The 18,051-nt window shown below is 37.5% G+C and overlaps 1 protein-coding gene across 10 annotated transcripts in view; it reads right to left on the minus strand.

Annotated features, from left to right (window-relative positions):
* Positions 1–700: 700 nt before the first annotated feature.
* The window catches only part of msi1a (musashi RNA binding protein 1a), a 143,354-nt gene continuing 126,003 nt past the window's right edge, over positions 701–18,051 (minus strand). For 5 of the 10 annotated variants that reach the window (NM_001443418.1, NM_001443417.1, NM_001443419.1 and 2 more), the window contains 4 exon segments: positions 701–5,358; positions 12,366–12,511; positions 12,589–12,648; positions 14,138–14,194. In NM_001443418.1, coding sequence (NP_001430347.1) covers positions 5,317–5,358; positions 12,366–12,511; positions 12,589–12,648; positions 14,138–14,194 — 305 coding nt within the window. In that variant the 3' untranslated portion in view covers positions 701–5,316. 10 annotated transcript variants of the gene reach the window in all.

Genomic DNA, 18,051 nt, shown 5'->3' on the forward strand with positions numbered 1-18,051 from the left:
TTGCAATATTTTGAAATACATGTTACAAATGTAGTCCATGTAAATCCAACCATGAACTTGTATGTCATATATGTAATGATATAAGGTGTATATTTGTAAATATGCATATTTAATATACAGCTGAAATCAGAATAATTAGCCCCCTGTTTATTTTTTCAACGATTTCTGTTTAACGGAGAAGATTTTTTCTACACATTTCTAAACATAATAGTTTTAATAACTCTTTTTTAATCGCTGACTTATTTTACCTTTGTCATGATGACAGTAAATAATATTTGCCTAGATATTTTTCAAGACACTTCTATACAGCTTAAAGTGACATTTAAAGGCTTAACTAGGTTAATTAGGTTAACTAGGCAGGATAGGGTAATTAGGCAAGTTAATGTATAATGATGGTTTGTTCTGTAGATTATAGGGGGGGGAAATGCCTAAAGGGATTATTACTTTTGTCCCCAAAATGGTTTTAAAAAATTAAAAACTGCTTTTATTCTAGCTGAAATAAAGCAAGTAAGATTTTCTACAGAAGAAAAAATATTATTAGACATACTGTGAACATTTCCTTGCTCAGTTAAACATCATTTGGGAAATATTTAAAAAAGAAACAACAATTTAAGGGGGGCTAATAATTCTGACTTCAACTGTATATGGGACAGATCCATCCCAACTATCAACAAGAAGAAAAACGCAAATACAGAAGGCGTCAAATGGAATGTTTTAAAATAATTTATTAGGATCTTTTTATTTGAAAAATTTCCAGAGGTGAAAAATAAAAAAAATACAGTAAAGGGCGCGAGCGGAGCATCAGGTCACAGTGTCGGCGTGCGGCTCCACAGCAGCGAGACGGAGCGCCAGCCTTCTGATGCTTACACCAAAACCACCGCTGATCCCCTTTCATCCAAAACAAACAGCCAACACGTACTGTAGAAATCTCACACACTTACAAGGGCTTCAAACGGATCTTGAAAAATATAGCTTCTTTAATTATCTTTTTTTTTCTGAAAAATAATTCTTAATGCCACATAAAAATCGCACCACCGGTACCGGCGTTCATTATTACTTGAGTTCAAAAAAATAACTTATTGCTTATTTTTCGTTGGTTAAATAGTTACAGTGTGTGCCGTGCAGTAGTTTTTGTGAGGCGTCCCCCTCGGTTTCAATCATCGATATGAACAACACCACTCCAAAAATGAGGCTACGTGTCAAACGGAAGACTTGATATTAATGCAAATAAGTAAATCATTTTTGCGCAGAGATTAATGAATCAATTTGACCAGAGGAGCCTCAATGGAGAAGCGATGATGTCACAAACGAGCTCGTTTACCGACGGAGACCGGACAGTTTCAAAGGTGGCAGTTGAATGCATGTAAACTAGCAATGTGTACATCCGTACTTCAGTCTACGTGAAGCAGTCGCCGCAAACTTACACTCTCATACACACACGAACACACATTAGGGTTGTCACGATACTGGAATTAGATACCAATCCATACAGAAAATTTTAAAAACTTCATTCCCAGCGAACATTTGAGTGCGTTTATAAACAGCGCTGATTTGTCGTTGTGTTCACGTGCTCAACAGAAAGGACTGTGATTGGCAGTGAAGGTCATCAGTTCATCAAACTCACCGCTGTATAATGCGTGCAACCACAGATACAGGGACACTGGAGTGTTTCAAACGGATTTTTAAAATTTCAGTATTGATTGGTATCGAATTCCAGTATCGTGACAACACCAACACACATATTAGCAAACAACCACAACACCGCGCAAAAAAAAAAATCACACTCTTCCACAGGATTTCTGACAAATATTTCAACATTCTTAAATTCGTGATGCATTTGTTGAGAAGCAAAATGACTACTGGGTTTATGCTTAAATGTTTCATGAAGTGCTATGAAATGTGCATTCTTGTTTAATATGTGACAATTTCAACTGAAAGATAAGGTGAAGACAGGGGGCGGGACATGTAATAGCTCCTCCCCTTTTTAAAAATAGCCAATAGAATTTGGTTTTCATCATAGTTTTGCCAGTGAGAATGATTAAGATCAAACTTATGATATGAAAAATAGTATGGAAGAGGGCGGGGCATATCAGATACTAAAGAGCATTTGATTGGCCAGAAGATTTGATGAGAAACTAAACTAGGAGGTCAGGTCAAAAAAGAGATATATATCTGTTTATATCCAATTGGCGCAATAGCCTAATGGTTAACGCGCCAACATATTTGAGTTCAATCCTGGCTCAAGGACATTTCCCATACCTACCCTTGTCTCTCTCTCCTACTTCGTTTCCTGTGTCTTTACTTTGCTATCTAAAAGAGGCCAAAAAAATAAATAAATAAATTATATATATTTATATATATATATATATATATATATATATATATATATATATATATATATATATATATATATATATATATATATGCCAATTGTGTCAGTTTTTTGGTGAACACTAGCTTACAGATATCCATATAGCTGATTTATACTTCTGCGTCAAGCACATGCGTTTGGTCTGGGGAAGCCTTCACGCAGTCGCATAGCCCTAGCCGGGGCTGATGCTGACGTGCACCTCTCAAAAAATGTAACTACTTTTTTTTTACTTCAATGGGGAGCTATTTATTTGCTTTTTTTAAACAAAATAATAGTCTCAGGTGCTTTTAGAATGTATAATTTTCACAACAAAAAAAAAAAAAGCCATAATGTTTTGCTATTCTAAACCTTAGATGTCAATAATTCAATTTTAAGCAACATTTCTATTTAAATTGGTTTTTGATTCTCTTTAAATGCAAATTAGATGCTTCTCCCCACCTCCTTTTCAGAAGTAGGTGGAGCCTTTACAGCACGCATCTCGGATATTCTTCAGTGTATTTCAGTTTTGCCTTGAATGTTAATTATCTGCAAGTTATGCAAGTTGGAAAACTATATTCTGAAGTCCATAAACAAAAAGCCAGCTGTATGATGGCATATGTCACATGAATACAAAACAAACATTTGTTTTAGAATCTGCCAAATACACTCAGGATTAGGTCAAAACACTAATAGAGATAAGGTTGAATTTTGGTCTTATTTTAAGCAAATATATATCAAATTTAGTCCAGTCTAACAAAAACTGGCAGAGATTTTTCTTGTTTTATTTTTCCTTTAAACATAAAACAATATGTCAATAATGTCTGAACAATAAACTTAATTCAAAGTCAAACGTATGTTTATATATCTGGCTCGATTGCCAGATATTAGTTTGTTTTACAGCTAAATTTGAAGACATTATTTATAAAGCAGGTGTTTTCAAAATGTATATGTAAATTATCAGCTGAAAATATGCCATAGATTCCTTATTATTCTATACTTTAGATGCCAATATTACAATTGGAAGCAACATTTTTACTTAAATTGGTTTTTGTGTCTCTTTAAATGCAAATAAGGCACGTCTCCCCACCTCCTTTCCAGAAGTGGGTGGAGCCCTTACAGCACGCATCTCGAATATTCTACAGTGTATTTCAGTGTTGTTTTGAACATTAATTATCTGCATGCCTTTTAAAGTTGCGCAAGTTGGAAAACTATATTTCAAAGTCTATGACCTTTTCTGTATGACGGCATATGTCACATGATTATAAAACAAAAATTAGTTTTAGAATCTCCCAAATACACTCAGGATTAGGTCAAAACAAATAAAAAGGATAATACGTTTCATTTTTGGCCCTATTTTAAGCAAAGATGTATTCAAATAACATGATTTTGGTTAATAACGAGAACAAATGTATATGTTAGTCCAAAGATTTTTCTTGTTTTCATTTTTCCTTGAAACATACAAAATATGTCAATAAGGTCTGAACAATAAATTGAATTCAAAGTAAATGTACATTTACATTTCTTACCCGATTGCCAGATATTAATTTGTTATACAGCAATCTTTTGAGACACTATTCATAATGTCATATGAACATAATTTAACTTCTCAACTAAATGCACCTTGATTTAAGACAGAAAATAGCAAAAACACTGTGGAAGAAACAGATTTTTCGCAGTCAAGACAGAAACTGAGATGTAACAGCGCTCAGACTCCTTTTGCTTTGTAAATTTGTCCTTCATTTCTTTAAAAACAGCGTCGTACCGTCAACAAAAGAAGATGAGAAAGGGAAAGGAATTTACAATAGAAGTACAATGCGCAAAAACAAAACTCATATATATAATATATATTTCCAAAAACAGCATGACGAGAAGCCTAACCAGCCGTACCTTTCCAACTGAGGCTACTAAACGAATTAAGATTGTGTTTTCTCTCCCAAAAAAGGGACCAGATCTGTTTTTTTGAAAAACGCAACCTTATTTTCTGTGACCGCAAACATCCAAAATGGTTTCCGAATCGTTTCAAACTCACAAGCATGAGTCGTACAAAAACTGAAGCAATTTGTACAAAGATCGCTTGATTCGAAAATGTAGAAAGTCCAAAACATTAATTGTTTTTCAGTAGAAATGGAGTAGAAAGTGAGAGAAGCACAACCGAAGGCCTGCATCAGCCCAACCTGGTTGTGAAACGAGTCTCAGAAATACAAGAGTCAATGTGAAGAAAGATGTTTGCGTGTTAAAAAAAACCATAAAGACCCTCCCGCACCACCCCATCCATCGTACAATCCGAACCCCTCCCCAAATCCATGCAATATTTACAGTATCTACACAAAAATAGCCGAATCAAGAGCCTCAACATGAGCATGGTCACATTTTCTGTGCAAATCGTCAATTATTCGTAAATCCGAAAACCGTTTTTATGAACGCCTCACAAAGAAAATGAATAATTTCTCATGTTAAATCCAATTTTTACGACGTATCAACGATTCAGCTTACAAAAATGCTGCGCAACACTACCAAAATATACATTTTCGTCCTGTGGTTTTGTTTCAGTTCTCACAATATTTGTTCGTTTTTTTATATTCGACTTTTTCCAGTTTTATCGCTCCTCTCTCTCTTTCTCTCTCTCCATCCTTCTCAACAACATCCGTTACAGCATGAGTACAGTAAAAACAGTTTAAAAACAGTCAGCAAAACATCAAATAAAATAAAAACCCGAAAAGGAAACAGAACTCCTCGCGTGTTTCCGCGCGTACAATCAAACAATATTGTTTCGACGATCTTTTATACTTCATTTCTTTCTTTTAAAAAGACAGACGGCAGCATATTATAAAGGACTCGGGATGAGGGAAAGTGATGTTAGTAGAGAATAGAGGAAAAGAAAAGGTGTAAACTCCTGAATGGAGTGATGAGGAGTTCCTCCATCATCGTGATTCTGCTCTCCTGCTGGATGCGGACCGCATCAACCCTCAGTGGTAGCCATTGGTGAAGGCGGTTGCAATCAAAGGACCCTTGAAAGAGACAAAAAGGGATTTTAAAGGGCGCCTATTGTGCAAATATTACTTTTATAATGTGATTAAGAACAATTGTGTGGCAACAGTGGATGAATGTAACCAGCTTCTAATGGTAAAAAATAATGAATCCCATTGCTTATAAACACACTTGATAAAAAACAGTCTGCAGAAACACTTCTGTTCTACAATCTCCTTTTGTACGTGTCATCAGAGGGGAGAAAGCCCCGCCCATAAGAGACCATCTCTCCCTCATAAGCATATGAAGTTAGTCTTGTTTTTGTATCTGCCACTATGCTGACACACAGGCATTTGTAGCTCCGCCCTCTTTTCAAAAGAGCACAATCTCATTTGAATTTAAAGCGACAGTCACCCAAACGCCCCAATTAGTATCAAAGCCTAAAAGAGGCAGTTTCAAAGAGTTATAACAGATTATTTGTGTTGCATTCTTGAGTATAAACTTTACAAACACACTCCAGACATCAGAGACTTACTTGACATCTTTTAAAAAGGGGCATTGTAGAAAATTTCTGTGACACGCTCACTGAAGCCCTGCCCACTGTTTCTTAAACCTCTCTGATGCACGCATTGAAAGCCTACCGCATGGTTCACAGCTGCACCATATCACTCTAATCATCAGCCCCTTTAAGTAGTGTGGCTTCAGAGTAGCAGTATGCTCATCTTTCACTGCTCTGGATTCCTCATATGGTGTTGTGGCTGCGTGTAACTGAGTTGTGTTTTCTTGTAGTGTTTATTTATAAGGTAAAGTTTTGTGTTTATGGAGTATTGTTTGTTTATGCAGTTTTGCATTTAGTGTTTATTTATGGAGTATTGTTTATGCAGTTTATTGATTTATTTTTTTGGCCTGTCTTTTGCATTTATGATTAGAAACCAGTCTGATACCATGTGGAGAGGTATGTACTGACATTGGTGAATAAAACCCAATAAACGGATATTGTTTCAAGTGCTTTGACTGAAGCCTGGTTTATACTTCTGCGTCAAGTGACCGGCGTAACCCACGGCGCATGCAACGCCCGTAGCTGTGCATTTATACTTCTGCACGCTGTCTCTGTTGGTCTGCATTAACACTTCCGAAACGCTAGTTGGCAGTGAGGTGTAAATCTTCCTCTGTGTCGAGTTTCTTTGCTGCTGTTTTGCTTTTCCTGAACACTTCCTGAATGTACAAGTGGCTCAAACTCGCTCATTTTGAGGCAGAACCGGCGGACGTGCAACAACTTTAACTATGAGATAAACACAAAACAAAACTTTCCATCTGGAGCTCCTTCACGGGACTCCACACTTGTAAACAACCGCTGCATAGGGCTCACGCCACTCGCGCGGCTCTCGGTCCCGCCCAGACTCGCCAGTGCTACCAAGCCGACCAATCACAGAGCTTGCGATACACGTCGTTGCGACGTGTAGTTACATTTTTTGAGAGGTGCACATCACCGCGTAGGGCTATGCGTCAATGCCGTAGCATACGCGTGCGTTTGACGCAGACGTATAAATCAGCCTTGACACTCCATTGTGATACTCCCCCTGCGAGTCAGCATTAGCTTCCTAATTTCTGACAGGCATAATAGGTGCCCTTAAATATTTTAGGTTCAAAGTTTTAGGTTAATGTCCAGTGCAAGCCTCACTGATGACTGCCTAGTTTAACATGTAGAATTTGTGTCCTAATGGTGATACATGTCAATGAAAATACTGAAAAATAAGATTTTTGAGAGTGCTGATCACAGCTTTGTCTGCTAAGTGATTTAATGCAGGGCATCCCAAACTTTGAAGCCAGAGACACCCAAAATAACAATGCCAGTGACTCTCGACCCCCACATTCCTCAGAGGTGGTTTTAAAATATACAAATGTTGCAAACACAACAATAGGCCTATGGCTCGTTTCCACTGATTGGTACAGTACCGTTCGGTTTAGTACTCTTTTATGACCGTTTCCACTGTCAAAAGGCGTACCAAACCGAACCCTACCGTACCACTTTTTCGGCACCCTTTCGAAAGGGTACCAAACACGAGAAAGGGTAGTAAAAGGCGGAGCTAGGCGCGCAGCTGAATGCTATTGGTTAACAGAGATGCGTCATTCGCTTATGCAACAAGCCAGAATGAAAACAAAAGAGTGTTTAAAATACACAGCCGAGAGATTACAGCGGAATTGCAAATACATATAATAACAAGCCATGGTCGACCCGGGCTCAAACAAACCTCTTCTTGATGAACAGCCACAAAGCCAAAAAGAAGAGCAGATTTACCTTGTGCCCCGTAGTGTTTTACGAGCCATTCTGAAGCGCGAGCCGTTTCGCTTTTTTGCTTGCGTTTCCCGTGCGTCTATATCTGAAATAACAAACTTCTTGAGCTCATGATAATAATGTGCACTTGATTATTGACGTGCTTTTGAAACCCCATCCTGTCAGAAACTGACAAACGCGAGAGTGAAGCGCGAAAAACAAGCACATTAAAAAAAAAAGGAGCACATTATTTCTTCAGCAAACATGAACGAATTGCCTTGTTTAACTATTATCATCACCTTTTGGACTATTATGAACTCTGAATGATGGAATGACTCTCTAACAGAGCTTACACGTGCTGCTGAAGATTACAGACACAGATGAGAGGTTTACTCTGACTGTGGGCTATATTTTGTGCTGTTCTTGAACCTAAATAAGGACTAAATGTCTGCTGTGTGTAGTTCTCCTATAGTTTGTATCAGTTGTTCATATATGTTGCATTTATATATTTATTTTATATAACTGCAGACGTTACAGTAGGCTATTTCGCATTATAATCAAACTATGTTCATAGAGAGGTTAGTGATGAACATTTATACACAAGTATTTATGTGTAAAGTGTCTGTTTTGTGAGAAGTGCTTCTCATATGATATGCAAGCGATCCGTACAGCTTTACTGTAGACATTTTCTCGAGCCAAAATAACATCGACTGAAACTTTCTGTCATACACCACGCCCACCAAAAGGGTACCCTTGGTTGTGGAAACGCAAGCCTGATAAAGTTGACCCATACCAACCCGAACTGTACAGTACTGTAGCGGTCAGTGGAAACGAGCCACTATATAAACACGAGCATATTGACAACACAAAAAAGTGCAACAGTCTAACAACCTACTAGGGGTGTCAAAATTAATAGTTTCTTCAATGCACCGCGATGCAGACGCGGACAATTCGGTATCGGTTCAGTAATAATCATAACCGGTTATTACTGACGTCATTTACCTCATATGCGCTCTGTCGCGAGGGAGACGATCGCGAGTATTTACAGCGCTCTAACTACTTAATACTCATGAACTGTGCACAATTTCACTGTGTGTTTGAGAATGAAAGTAGCCTACCCCATCTCTCTCTCTCTCTCTCTCTCTCTCTCTCTCTTTCTCTCTCTCTCTCTCTCTCTCGAATTATTTATTAGGTACAGCAAAATTAGCTATATGGAAAACTAGGAAAAATAAAGGTATGGGTTTGATGGCAACTGATCCTGAAGTAATGTTTTTGTATTTGGTGACAGCGAGAATAAAAACTGAATTTGCGTATTATAGCTTAACAAATAATGTAACGTGTTTTTATGAATGCTGGTGTATTAATGAGGCTCTATGTTGTTGATCTTTTGGTGTTAAATTTTTAAATTTTGTATGTTTTTGAATGTATCTAAGATGTTTTTTTTAATTGGCAATGTAAGCAATTGTTAAATTAAAGTATTATTCAACCTCTCTCTCTCGCTCGCTTTCGCTCTGCCTCTGTCTCTCTCTCTTTCTCACACACACACAGTGGCCCATTTGACCTGCTGGCGTGACTTTTCTTTTCCTCTCGGCTGTTTTACAGCGTTACTTTTGGATACAGAAACGAGCGCGTGTCTGCAGAGTTTTCTCCACCGTGTCTATCAAACATCAGCTGTGAGATCGCCTCTGCCGCCTGCCGCTTATCATTCATCTGAAGAGCGCAGCGCGCAAGAGCCAATCGCAACCGTTTTTGACTAGGGTGTGACCAATCAAAGAGGTGTAATAGAACTAGACAAGGATCAGAAATTGAGCTGGATATTTATATTTGTTTATATTATTTGCTAAATGCTTGTTTTTTTAAAAGTTACAGTTTATATATCTGACTGTTTGTATTAAATGACACAATTGTATTACAAATAATAGCCTATATTAATATAAATATATTCATACATTTTAATACAAGAGCTGCTGCTGTGAAGAAAATATAAAAGCACCGTCAATGCACAGTGATGCACCGAAATATCGAATTGAACCGAATCGACGGCATGATAATCGTAACCGAACCGAACCGTGAGACTAGTGTAGGTTCACAGCTCTACAACCTACAGGCTCTAATTTAAATAGTCATTTATTGATTTGTTTAATTTAATATTAACCTCACCTAATGAGACTGGTGGACACAATGTTTTCAGAACATGTCTATTTCTGGTTTAATTTCGGAGACCGCCACTCAGAGATCATCCTCAATGTTAAGTTGTGACCTGTATTTGTAGTTAATGTATTTGATTGCCATAAAGGTGTTAGAAAGTTTAACCTGGTGCTGTAAAATCAATCTGCTGCAGCTGACCCTAATGCTGTGCTGTTAATCTAACGTAAACACAATGCTGGGAAAAAAATTTAAAGGCTGATGTCTTTTTATTTGCATGTTGTTGCTGTTTTTTAACTATTAAAGAGCCCCTATTATGGGTTTTAGAGAATGACCTTCCGTGTAGTGTGTAACACAGCTCTAAGTGAAGTGAAATATCCAGCTAAGGCTTAAATCTGAAAGTGCACAATGTTTACATCTACTGATTCATTTATAAAAGAGTCGACTCATAGTGCTTCAAACTAATCATCTTGATAACGAGTCTTTAGCTTTTTTGGCGAGACGTCGATACTAAACTTAAGCCCCGGCCAATTGTTGCGCGCACAAACCCGAGAAAATTGACACCTGCGGCCCCTCCCACAAACAGACAAACACTGTAGCAGATCCCGGTTGAATCAAGTAGAATTAGCAGTATATTATTGGAAGTGTGAGGGAAAGTTAGTGTTTATTTCTCAACAAAAAGATGAGGCTGTAAAAAGTCAGTGGTTGAGGTTTATTTTGGTTAATATACCTCAGCATTATAGCCTTATTAATGTATAATAGGAGCTCATTCATTAATTTATTCATTCTCTTGTCGGCTTAGTCCCTTTATTAATCCAGGGTCGCCACAGCGGAATGAACCGCCAACTTATCCAGCCAGTTTTTACACAGCGGATGCCCTTCCAGCCGCAACCCACCTCTAGGAAACATCTATACACACATTCATACACACACTCATACACTACGGACAATTTAGCCTACCCAATTCACCTGTATCACATGTCTTTGGACTGTGGAGGAAACTGGAGCACCTGGAGGAAACCCCAGCATAGACTTAATTCAATTCAATTCAATTCAGCTTTATTTGTACAGCGCTTTTACAATGTAGATTGTGTCAAAGCAGCTTCACATAAATGGTCATAGTAACTGGAACAGTGTGGTTCAGTAACTGGAACAGTGTGGTTCAGGTTTTAGTGTTTAAGTTCAGTTCAGTTCAGTTTAGCTCAGTTCAGTGTGATTTAATCATTACTGAGAGTTCAAACACTGAAGAGCAAATTCATCGATACGTAGCTCTACCAATCCTGAACCATGCGAGGCAGTGGCGACAGCGGAGAGGGAAAAAAAACTTCACCTGATGGGAGTGAAGAAAAAAAACCTTGAGAGAACCAGACTCAGTTGGGCACGACCATTTTAATTTCTCCGCTGTCATTTAATTAATGTCATTTAAACATGAGTCCAGTGCATTGAGAGGAAGGTCATTTGTCCTTTTAAGGGGAACATAAATTTGACAGTCATCAGCATAACAGTGAATAGAGATGCCGTGTCTACAGAGAATCGAACCAAGTGGAAGCACATATAGAGAGAACAATGTAGGGCCCAGAATAGAACCCTGTGGAACTCCATAAGCTCCATAAGCTAGGCCAATTCAAATGTGGAAATCAGATCCACTATTCATTTATTCATTCATTTTCCTTCAGCTTAGTCCCTTTATTCATCAGGGGTCACCACAGCGGAATGAACCGGCAACTTATCCAGCATATGTTTTACACAGGGGATGCCCTTCCAGCTGCAACCCAGTACTGGGAAACCTCCATACACACTCATTCATACACAGACACACACACTTATACACTACAGCCAATTTAGCTTATTCAATTTACCTGTACTGCATGTCTTTGGACTGTGGAGGAAACCGGAGCACCCCGAAGAAACCCACTTGAACGCAGGGAGAACATGCAAACTCCACACAGAAACACCAACTGAGCAGAGGCTCAAACCAGCGACCTTCTTGCTGTGAGGCGACAGCACTACCTACTGCGCCACTGCGTCACCACTGTTAATAACATTGACATTGAAGGAAAAATCTTTGTTCTAGCTAAAATAAATAACTTGCTGTGAAGAAATTAATTTCTTGCTGTGAGGCGACAGCAATAATAGGAGCTCTTTAACTATTATTTTTATCTCATGTGGGTTTCGGATAAAATATGGTCATTCTAATAGTTTAATAAAACTGATGTGACTTTTGGAAATCACCAAGCGACCCCCTGTCAGGAAAATGACTTTTATAGAATTTCAGATACATAAATCAATAAAACATTGTACATCCCTTTAAAATATCTTTACATGACATTGAATATTATTATATTATTCTATATTATTAAAACCAAAAAAGTAAATGTATAAATTATAATAAGAAAAATATTATTATTTTTATACACTAAAACCATTTTAATCGTTTTTAAATAACTTTTGTTTTAATTTGTTTATTATGTTTTTCTATGTCTTATACTTGTTTTTTTATTCTTGTTTATGTAAAGCACTTTAAATTACCATTGTGTATGAAATGTGCTATAGAAATAAACTTGCCTGGTCTATTCTCAACTGTTCCGTTTAATTAGTAAATGTCTGTGCTTATGTGACTGTACTCACCCCAAGTCCATGTCCGAACCCTGTGCTGGGGGCGGGGCTTGCTGCACTGATGTAGCTGCTGACTGCTGATTCCTGACTGGCTGCTGCGTACAGGTCTGCCATTGGCCCAGGGCTGCTGGTGCCCAGGAAGCGAGAGGGGGTGGAGCCTACAATACACATCAGATGCATTTCTCAAACCAGCAATCCTGACAAAGAAAAAGGCAAGTAAATATGTTTTGTGTACCTCTGACCACTGCTGCAGCTGCGGCCGCTGCCATTGGTCCATATGCCGTCAGTGGAATGGCTGCAGAAGAGAGAAAGCGAAACATTAATTAATTGTTTTAATTTAAATGAATGTCAGCATTGTTGCCTCATAGCAAGAAGGTCGCTGGTTTGAGTCTCGGCTGGGTCAGTTGGCATTTCAGTGTGGAGTTTGCATGTTCTCCTTGTGTTCTCATGGGTTTCCTCCTTCTAGTAACTGATTTCTTTTAACTTTGCCTTGATGACAATACATAATATTTACTAGATATTTTTAGGATACTAGTATATAGCTTAAAGTGACATTTAAAGGCCTAACTAGGTTCATTAGGGTAAAGTTAGAGTAATTGGGCAAGTCATTGTATAATGGTGGATTGTTCTGTAGAGAGTCTAAATAAAATATTGCTCAAGAGGGCTAATAACATTGACCTTAAAATGGTTTAAAAAATTAAAAACTGCTTTTATTCTAGCCGAAATAAAACAGAAAAGACTTTCTCCAGAAGAAACAATATTATCAGACATACTGTGAAAAATTCCTTGCTCTGTTAAACATCATTTGGGAAATATTTAAAGAAATTCCATTGTTTTTATACTGTAAAAACTGTATTTTTTATTTCCCTAACCCCACCCTACCCCTAACATCTGAAACTGACTGAAGAAAAACTCATTCTGTGTGATTTATAACATCAGCAATGTCCTCATATTTCACCACCTACTACCTGTTTTATTATAGACATTTGTGCCATGATATGTCAGAAAAACATGTACACACACGCACGCGTACACACACACACACACACACACACACACACACACACACACACACACACACACACACACACACACACAGCTGTTTGTAGACAGCACTACCTACTGCGCCACTGCGTCACCACTGTTAATAACATTGGCATTGAAGGAAAAATCTTTGTTCTAGCTAAAATAAATAACTTGCTGTGAAGAAATTAATTTCTTGCTGTGAGGCGACAGCAATAATAGGAGCTCTTTAACTATTATTTTTATCTCATGTGGGTTTTGGATAAAATATGGTCATTCTAATAGTTTAATAAAACTGATGTGACTTTTGGAAATCACCAAGCGACCCCCTGTCAGGAAAATGACTTTTATAGAATTTCAAGTACATAATTTAATAAAACACTGTACATCCCTTTAAAATATATTTAGATGACATTGAATATTATTATATTATTCTTTATTATTAAAACCAAAAAAAAGTAAATGTAAAAAAATTATAATAAAAAATATATATATTATTGAAATATTATTATTATTATACATTAAAACCATTTTAATCGTTTTTAAATAACTTTTGTTTTAATTTGTTTATTATGTTTTTCTATGTCTTATACTTGTTTTTTTATTCCCACGTGCTATGATATGTCAGTAAAACATGTACACACGCACCAGCACGCACACGCATTTGCACGCACACGCACACACACACACACACGCACGCACACGCACACACACACGCACACACACACACACACAGCTGTTTGTAAAGGTGAACCACTAACCTGTGATCTCTGGAGGGTGAGTGGAGGTCAGAAGTGGTGTCCGTTCTAAATGGAATTCTAGAACACAAACAGGGAAGAAAAGCATGTTGTAAATAAATCCAGTGTTAACAACTCAGAACTAAATCACCAACACACACACACAGCAAATGTGGTTTTATCACTCAGAGTTTTTGTCCTGTTTGTCATTAGAAATATCTAGGCATTCCATCAAGATATTTTAACTTGAAAAATGGTTCCTGTTTACTGAAAAAAATTGTTTAAAACTATATTTAAGTTCTGTCAAATGTGGCAAGCAAACTATTTTAATAATTTAAAAAAAATGTAATTTGATTTAAGATTAATTTTTAATCTGATGGCAGATTTGATTTGACGCTTATTTCTTTCCAAAAGCTTGTTTAGTCTGATAAGCGTTTCAGAAAACAGTCTTGTCAGATTGCTTCTTAATTAAATGATTTGAACAAGTGTGGATGTTTGAACAAGTGTGGATGTTTGCACTGAGAAGCAGGATAAACACATCTCGGAAGACCTTAACGCAGTGCACTCAAGGTTTTTTCTAAAAGAAAATATAGTATTTGTTAATATAAAGCTACATTAACATAGCTAAAATTAATATTGGCTAAATGAGTCATTTTTTTAAAGACTTTCTGATATAATTACTGAAACATACACTCACCGGCCACTTTATTAGGTACACCTGTCCAACTGCTCACTAACGCTAATTTCTAATCAGCCACCACATGACAGCAAGTCAAAGCATTTAGGCATGTAGACATGGTCAAGACGATCTGGTGCAGCTCAAACCGAGCATCAGATTGGAGAAGAAAGCTGATTTAAGTGACTTTGGATGTGGCATGGTTGTTGGTGCCAGACGGGCTGGCTTGAGTATTTCAGAAACTGCTGATCTACTGGGATGTTCACACACAACCATCTCTAAGGTTTACAGAGAATGGTCTGATAAAGAGAAAATATCCAGTGAGCGGCAGTTCTGTGGGCGCAAATGCCTTGTTGATGCCAAAGGTCAGAGGAGAATGGCCAAACTGGTTCAAGCAGATAGAAAGGCAACAGTAACTCAAATAAGCACTCGATACAACCGAGGTCTGCAGAAGAGCATTTTTTAACGCACAACACGTCCAACCGTGAGGCGGATGGGCTACAGCAGCAGAAGACCACACCGGGTGCCATTCCTGTCAGCTAAGAACAGGAAACTGAGGCTACAATTCACACAGGCTCACCAAAACTGGATAACAGAAGATTGGAGAAACGTTGCCTGGTCTGATGAGCCTCGATTTCTGCTGCAACATTTGGATGGTCGGGTCAGAATTTGGCGTTAACAACATGAAAGTATGGATCCATCCTGCCTTGCAACAACGGTTCAGGCTGGTGGTGGTGGTGTAATGGTGTCGGGGATATTTTCTTGGCACACTTTGGGTCCATTAGTATCAATTGAGCACCGTGTCAACGCCACAGCCTACCTGAGTATTGTTGCTGACCATGTCCATCCCTTTATGACCACAGTGTGCCCATCTTCTGATGGCTACTTCCAGCAGGACAATACACCATGTCATAAAGCATGAATCATCACAAACTGGATTGTTGAACATGACAATGAGTTCACTGTACTCAAATGGCCTCCACAGTCACCAGAGCTCAATCCAATAAAGCAACTTTGGGATATGGTGGAACGAGATTCTCATCATGAATGTGCAGCCGACAAATCTGCAGCAACTGCTTGATGCTGTCATGTCAATATGGAGCAAAATCTCTTAGGAATATTTCCAGTGCCTTATTGAATCTCTGCCATGAAGAATTAAGACAGTTCTGAAGGCAAAGGGGGTCCAACCCTGTACTAGTTAAGTGTACCCAATAAAGTGGCCGGTGAGTGTAAACTGTCTTTTTGAATTTTGGTAAGCAAAAATAAACTTAATTTAAAAGGGGAAACTATTATTGTCCTGGGGGTTGGTGGGGGTGTAATTCTGCGATAACAACTTCCTGGATATACTGTATCCCTAACATACCTTAAAATGTCATGTCTGACCAATTAGAATCAAGTATATTACTGACAGCCATGTATGGTTGTAATGGCTAAAAAACGCTTTATTATAAAGCATAACCGTATTTAAAAGTTTTAGCTTCTAAAACAAAACTTGCATTATTTTGACAGAAACCAACTCAGAATTTGTTCCATAAATGCTTTTATTCCTAGATAAATGTAACTTGATTAAAACGAAAAACATTTAGATATTTGCACTATAAAAACAAGACAAAAACAGAGTCGATGTGTATTTTATTGCAGCTTTTCTCAACACTTTATCCTATCTACACACACACACACACACACACACACACACACACACACACACACACACACACACACACACACACACAGATGGACACCATGAAGAGGCTTTAAGAGGAAGAACAGGTCTATGCACACAGAAACACACACACACACACACATACACACACACACACATACACACACACACACACACAGGGTTAGACTTACAGCCAGGTGAAGCTGCTACACAGTAGGAAAAGAGGAAACAGAAAGACAAGAGGAATAAAAAGCAGGAGAAGAAGAGAGAGAAACGGGAGGACGCTGTTAGATTGCTGATCTGAAGCGCTTGGACATGCTAGACATGTGCCGATATTCAATATTTCAATATGTTGTAATAATGAACAATATGGCAATATTTATATGGTGGGTGCTTCATAGTTGAATAATTCTATATTAAGTTTAAGTTTTTTGTTAAAGGGGAGCTATTATGACCATGTTTAAAAGATGTAAAATAAATCTCTGATGTCCCTAGAGTGTGCATGTGAAGTTTCAGCTCAAAATACCCTACAAATAATCTGTTATAACTCTTTAAAACTTACCCTTTTGGGCTTTGATCCTAAATTGTGGAGTTTTGGTGACTGTCCCTTTAAATTCCAATGAGATTATGCTCTTTTCAAAAGAGGGAGGAGCCTTTGTGTCAGCATAGTGGCAGATACAAAACAGGACTGACGTTATCCATGTAAAAAAAACTGAAAATGTCTAAACAAGTGTGTGAAAATGCACCAGTCAATGAAACTCCAGTGTTGATTTGTTCATCCTAAAACTCCACATTTATAATGCTCTTAGTCAACGACACTATCTTCAGCAGGTCAAAACTCTGCTGCTTTTCACTTAAGCTGGTTATATTTACATACTGTTGCCGCACAACTGTGTTTTAACCCCCTATTAAAGTGATTCTTTACATAATAGGCCCCCTTTATCCACTACATGGTTTGTTTTAGTTATTTCTGCCTTGTAGAAATAGGTAGTCCCTTAGTGAAAAAGGCCAAGAATGGAATGCCATTTATTCACTGCTATTGCTTTTTTAAGTATAATCTTAAAATGACATGACCATTTCTAAATGCATTTTTGCTCGTATATTGTAATTGTATTGTTGTGGGCGAGCCTCTGTCTGAGGACTTCTTCTAACACCTTTGGTCATTTTTTGAGTTGTTATTCTTGGTTGTTCATTACAGCACCAAATGCTTAAAGGCTTCATTATTTTTCAAACATCAACATTTTCATGTTAGTCTGGCCTAAGGCACTGAATGTTTTGTAAGTATTTACGGGCCTTTTGTTGGTTAACTACAGTAGGTTAAGTGTGTATGTGACGTTGTGATTTAGAAGTGTGTATTTGTTATGCATTTGTAATTGAGCACTTGTTGAATTGCATTTAGGTAGAAGCTTTATTTTTTATTTGTATTAATTTTCCTTCTGCTTAGTCCCTAATATATATATATATATATATATATATATATATATATATATATATATATATATATATATATATATATATATATATATATATATATATAGTTGAAACCAGAAGTTTACATACAATCTAAAAAAGGAACATAGCCTTTTTATGTCTCATACT

Source organism: Danio rerio, chromosome 5 (genome assembly GCF_052040795.2).
Source record: "Danio rerio strain M-AB ecotype USA chromosome 5, GRCz13ab, whole genome shotgun sequence".
NCBI lineage: Eukaryota > Metazoa > Chordata > Actinopteri > Cypriniformes > Danionidae > Danio > Danio rerio.